At 40.1% G+C, this 6,422-nt stretch overlaps 1 protein-coding gene across 2 annotated transcripts in view; it reads left to right on the plus strand.

Annotated features, from left to right (window-relative positions):
• Positions 1–6,422, plus strand: part of RNF38 (ring finger protein 38) — a 96,986-nt gene that overhangs the window by 63,626 nt on the left and 26,938 nt on the right. For both annotated transcript variants that reach the window (XM_005430340.3, XM_031064721.1), the window contains one exon: positions 2,284–2,451. In XM_005430340.3, the coding sequence (XP_005430397.1) occupies positions 2,284–2,451 (168 nt within the window). The remainder of the gene's footprint in view (positions 1–2,283; positions 2,452–6,422) is intronic.

A 6,422-nucleotide genomic window follows, 5' to 3' on the forward strand; every position in this document is an offset into this window, starting at 1 on the left:
GCAGGAATCGCAATAGTTTTGTTGCGTAACTAAATTAACTCTCCAAGCCTAATCAACTCCTCCTTAAATTATATGAAAAAATTATATTCAGGTTGGTCCAGAAAGTAAATAATTCCTCTCTGTGACAGCACTTTGTATAGAATTCTGTAACTGAGAATCTGTAAAAGAAGTTTTGGGCCTCTCACTACAAGGACATTGTGTTGATGGAACACGTCCTTGGAAGAGCAGTGGAACTGGTGAAGGATCTGGAGCACAGATCATAAGGAGTGGCTGAGGGAGCTGGGTGTGTTTAACCTGGAGAAAAGGAGGCTCTGGGAAGACTTTCCCAATCTCTAAAAGTACCTGAAAGGAGGTTGTAACCTGGGCATTGGTTTCCCAAGTAACAAGTGACAGGACAGGAGGAAATTGCGCAAGGGTAGTGTAGACTGGATATTTTGAAAAATTACTGAAGGGGTGGTCAAGCATTGGAACTGGCTTCCCAGGGAGGTGGTGGAGTCAGCATGCCTGGTGGTATTTAAAAGACACGTAGTGTGGCAATTACAGACATGATTTAGGGGTGGCAGTGCTGGGTTAATGGTTGGACTTGATGAACTTAGTGGTCTTTTCCAGCGTAAATGATACTGTGATCCTGTTGAGGTAACCTTTGTTGTTGTCTTCTAAATTAACAGGCCATAGCACAAATACACTGCTTGCTGCATAGCCGCGAGTAGATAATAGATGTCCACATCAGGAGCTGCACATGCACAGAATGCAGTTATAACATCTGTGCTTAAAAACTGCTTGGCATTCAGTGCAGATGCATAGCACTAGTGTGTCATACTGTGTGTGCAGAGCAGTTCTCAGCAGGGAAGTATTTGCATATGGGACCAAGTGAAAGGACGGAAGCCAGTGCCATTCTAGCATCTCACAAACTTACATTTTTAGGAGCTCGTCTGCTGGAGATCTGAAAATGCTCTTGCTTTATGTTGCAAGCTCATTACAAGTCTGGCTGAACAGTTTTCCATTCCACTGCCAAACACAGTCTATGGTTAGATGTATTTCCAGACTAACTGAGGTCTTCCATGGTGCTACTTTCCAATTCAGGGGCATGAACATTTTGAGAAGTCATTTCTTTATTATTATTATGAGCAACAAACATTCCAGGATCACATATAGCACTGCACTTAAGCCCAGCTTTTCGTAGCAGAGCCAGAACTGGTTCAAGTTCAGTGTCTTTCCTGAACCTGGTTTCTGTCATTATTGATGTTTGAGATTTTAACCTGTGTTCAGTGATCTGTGTTCTATTTTGGTTTCTTTATTTGGCTGCACACTACCAATTTGGTAGTTTAGCTCTCTTTGCTCTTCTCACCTTCATGAGGAGCTGTTCTTGTTCTGTTTTAAATAAGAAGGTTCTGTTTTGGCTGATCTTGAAGAAAGAGAGTGCTTTGAAATAATGTCTTTCAATTAATCTGTGGTTCCTGACTCTTAAGCCTTTTCAGTTTTATTAGAGCATGAAAATGTTAAAAGATCGTTCAGTGTTAAAAGAATCCAACAAAACCAACAACAAAATTTCAAACAAATAAACATCCCATGTGGTTTCTAGGTGCAGAATACCGTTGGATCTTGGTTTGTTGATTAAATTTTACAGATTGCCACTAGTTAGAAAATTTGATTATATGGTTTCCTAATATGAATCTGGACTGCCTCTTAGTCATGTTAACTTTTCCTTTTCGGCTTTCTAGTTAGCTGTTCTGTTAGTTACGTTAGGAATTTAGCTTAAATGCTGGCTTGAAAGTGAATCAAGAGAGTGGTCTCTTAGGAAGAAAGAAAATCTGGAAAATTGTTTTGTTGCTTAAAGATACAAGTCTCTTGAATTAGTACTGAGTCAGTCCGTTCAGAACTGAGAAAATTCTTGAGCTGCTTGTAGATTAGCTTTTTATGTGGGAGTTACTGCCTTCTTATTTCATAAGAAGGTTAATTTCATAATTAACTTGGGAGAGAGAAGGGAGGGTAGGCAGGTTTAATAGTCTGATGTGCTTCTGAGTGACTAAGGTGCCTCTGAAGTTTTGACATGTTAAGCTGAGAGATCCCTTTTACCCAGAAATTCTGAATTTTATCAATAAATAACATTCATTGATTAAAACATTTTAATGAACAGAAATTACAGCCATGCACCTCCTATTACACTTCCTTTGTGAATATATTATTTTTCTGATGTGTAAATAAAAGCTTGTTGTCTTACTGTGCTCTCAAGAGTGTTAACACTTTACAGTAAGTTATTAAATACTTTTCCTTTTGCTGCAGATCCATCAGGGCACAGTTCCTGTTTCGTACACAGTGACAACTGTGGCTCCACATGGGATACCACTTTGCACAGGCCAGCACATTCCAGCCTGCAGCACGCAGCAGGTCCCGGGGTGCTCGGTGGTTTTCAGTGGCCAGCACCTTCCAGTTTGCAGTGTGCCTCCCCCAGTAAGTAGGTCTCTCTAACTACACCAGTTTCAATCTATTTTTCTAGTACAAATCTAAAATGTCGTACACAGTACTATATACAGCGTCTAGTGAGCACTTTTGATGTTGGTATAGTGTTGGTCTCTGCCAGCAGTGTGTAACTTTGCTTTTCTTGTGATGCTTTCTGTGACATGAGTAAGCCTGTGTGGCACTGAAACAAAACCCTTGATATGACCCATCTATTTCTTTAGGCTGCCCATTGAAGAGTAAGGGTAGTTTGTGTTTATCATGCCCAAGTACTATTTATCCCCATGAGAGGCAACAAGGTCTGCAGCATGATACTGGCAAGTCTGGATTATTTGTGAGAATCAGTTCCTTTCCTGTCAAATTGGTGAAAATCTGTTACATAAGCTGATGTATATCCCTGAGGCAGCATGAGAGACAGGCTTTTTCTTCTGTTTAGTGGTGGTGGTAGTGGAACAAAGCAATCTCAGAATAAGTACCCAGAGACTGGAACAATTCTTAGTAAATTCAGCAAGGATAAAAGGAACATGTCCTAAGAAACAACAGAGAAAAATCTGAAACTGTACTGGCGCTTAGGGAAATCCATCCAATGCATACTAATAATCTTACCCTATGCTTTGAATAGGTATATTATCTGTGCAATTCATAAAAGGTTTTGTGGTTCAACAATGCAGTTGTCCTTTTAATACATATAGGAGTAAGCTCTGGTTTTTGTTTTGAATGTACAACAGTGAATCAAGTGTGTTGAGAGAACAGATCCAGTACAAATGAATATAAACAATTAGGTTTCTGTAGCATCAGCAGGCAGACTTTATGCTTTCTTCTGCTAAAGCATAAAATTGAGGAATAGTTTTAAGTTTAGAGAGGACTCTGGAGGTTGTCTGGTGGTCACCTGCTGCAGTACCAGCTTCCAAGTGTGGAGATTTCACAGCTCCTCTAAGTTTCTGCTTCAGTGTTTGACTGTCCTTGTGATGAAGAACTTCCTCTGGATGTCTGGTTGAGTTTTCTTTGTTGCATCTTGGTCCCATTGGTCTTTTGCTCTTCCACTTTGCTTCTTGAGGAGATGTTGGACTCTTCCTGTCCACTCTCAGGAAGTAGTTAGACGCAGCGGTAAGGTATTTGCTTACTTTTCTCTTTTTAAAGAAGAACAAGTCTAGTTCTGCCACCTCTTTTATGCAGTTATCTCCAAGTTACTGGTCATCATGACTTTCACCAAGACCTGATCATCATGTTGTCATTGTCTGTGTTTGGCACTGACATGCCCAAAACTGGGCCCAGGAATTGATATAAATGTCACAGTTTCTGAGTGGAGGAGCAGAATCACTTCACTAGTTTCACCAGTTGCTTTCTTAGCCATGCATGCCATAGGCCTTTTTGGCTAAGAACGCTATGGGTATTATATATGTGTCCACCACAACCTCACTTTTTTTGCTGCAAATCTGATTGCAACCAATTAGTCTCAGAGTGTCCTGATCCATGGAGTTACTCTTTTCCAGACTTCACATTTGCCTTGGAACTTTAAATAGTTCCTGTTGGCCAATTTCTCCAGCCTATAAAAATACATTTCAAGGTAGCATGTGCCCTCCAGCATGTCACTTTGCTCCCCAGCTACATCTGTTAATTTCCCAGTTTCCTTTTGTCATTTTCACAATATTTGTCTATCTCACTGCATGTGTAACTATGAAATAAACAAATGCCATTTATTAAGCACCTTTATCAGTTTTAAAAGTTCTTCAGAGACCAAGATGGCATCCAGAGGGACATGGAAAAGCTTGAGAAATGGGCCTGTATGTAATCTCATGGGGTGTAACAAGACCAAACACAAAGTGCTGCACCTGGGTTGTACCAACCACAGGCTGGGGATGAGCAGATGGAGAGCAGCCCAGTGAGAAGGACTTGGGGATGCTGCTGGGTGAGAGGCTGGACATGACCCAGCCATGGGCACTCCCAGCCCAGAGAGCCAGACGGGTCCTGGGCTGCATCCAAAGCAGCAGGGGAGGGAGGGGATTCTGCCCCTCTGCTCTGCTCTGGTGAGAGCCCACCTGGAACCCTGCATCCAGCTCTGGGGTCCCAGCACAGGGAGGACATGGAACTGCTCACTGGAGTGGGTCCAGAGGAGAGAGACTAAGATGATCAGAGGGACAGAGCACGTCTCTTATGAAAGGCTGAGAGAATTGGGTTTGTTCAGCCTGGAAAAGAGAAGGCTTTGGGGTACCCTAATTCAGATACTTGAAGAGAACCTAAAAGAATGGTGGACCGAGACTTCTTACAAGGGCATATAGTGACAGAACAAGATGTGAAAGGGCTTAAACTGAAAAACAGTAGGTTTAAATTATATATTAGGAAAAAAAAGTTCTTTACTGTGAGGATGGTAAGGCACTGGAACAGGTTGCTCAGAAAAGTTATGGATGCCACATCCCTGAAAGTGTTCCACATCCCTGAAAGTGTTCAAGGCCAGGTTGGATGAAGCTCTGAGCAACCGGATCTAGTGAAAGATGTCCCTGCCCATGGCAGGGGGTTTGGAACAAAATGATCTTTAAGGTGCCTTCCAAGCCAGCTCATTCTACAATATATCCAAACTGAAGAACTTTTCTAAAGCTTGAATGAATAAATAAGTAATTTTAATTTCTTTCTGCTTTGAAGTTAGTGTCACCTCATTTGCTCTAGCTTTAAAAAGTGACATGGGCATAGCACAAACCAAACATTTCCAAACATATATATAGGAGCTATGGTAATCTCTACCATGAAGAATCCTATTTCAGTGTTTCCCAAAGAATCTCATGTTTTGAAGAAGACTGTGAGGTGTTCTACCTGCAAATTTATCTTCAGCTATTTCAGAGGACAGTTTTCAATTTAGTAAAATACAATAAAAAGGTATTATAAGCATAGAAACACTTGTTTATGGTATTTATTTTTTAGAAAAATGATGTAGTAACTGAGGAAAAGTATAGTCAGCATTTAAATTAAAAATACTACTTGGATCAAATTAATCTACTAGTATTCTGGAGCATTTGGAGGTTTATGTTTGGTCATGATCATAGCAAATTGAGATGATAGTTTCACCTCCACTACTGAAATCTAATTTTAAATTAATTCCTTTTACCATTTTATGCTATTATAGTTAATATGTAAATGTATGCTGTGTGATACGACTAATAAAAAAAAGTGAGAGATCAAAACTGGGTGATCTTTCTTTTCAAGATTTGATAATGAATATCTTAATTAAATGCTCTTGTAATTGTTAAAAGTGTAAAAGAAATGCCTGACATTCTCATAACAGTTCAAAGTGCAACAAAAAGGAGATTGCAGGTTCCTTGCTCCTCGGTATATAAAGGTGGAAGTAAAACTGAACAATGCCACAAAGTACATTCCTGTTCCCCTGCAGTGCTTTCAGCATTTTATTGTTCAAACATTAGTGCTGAAAGTTGCTTTTTTGTCAGGTATTTAAAGGAGGAGAGAAAAGGGGCTGTTTTCTGTAGTGTCTGTCACTAGGGAGCTGCTTTTAGAGCATAGGATTCACCCAAAAGTGCAAAAGAAAGCAGACTATATGAATTATTCATAGTATATTAGGTAACAGAGGTCTTTAGGCGCAGTCTGACAGCTGACTCCCTCATCAGCATCCCGAGCTTATAGTGTTTGCAAAACCATTGCTTTCGCATGTTGTTTTGCTGATGATATGTAGGAAAAATAAAATTACTAGGATAACTGTATCTGTTCATCACTTAGGAGCTTGTCTGGTCCTGGAGTATTGAAAATCCAGTCTCCTGGTGACCCCATGAGCACCTGGCAGACATCATACTATGCTGCTTCCTAGACCCTGTTCTGTAGTAATAGCTGTTCCTTGGGTATTTGAATGAAATCTTATTTATGTGTATTTTGGAGGCTTTTTCAACAAGGGCAAAGAACTGTTCTGTTACAATTGTATCTTTCTGTAATAAATACATAGAATATGTATTTATTGTGTAGGG

Source organism: Geospiza fortis, unplaced genomic scaffold, assembly GCF_000277835.1.
Source record: "Geospiza fortis unplaced genomic scaffold, GeoFor_1.0 scaffold1048, whole genome shotgun sequence".
Classification (NCBI taxonomy): Eukaryota; Metazoa; Chordata; class Aves; order Passeriformes; family Thraupidae; genus Geospiza; species Geospiza fortis.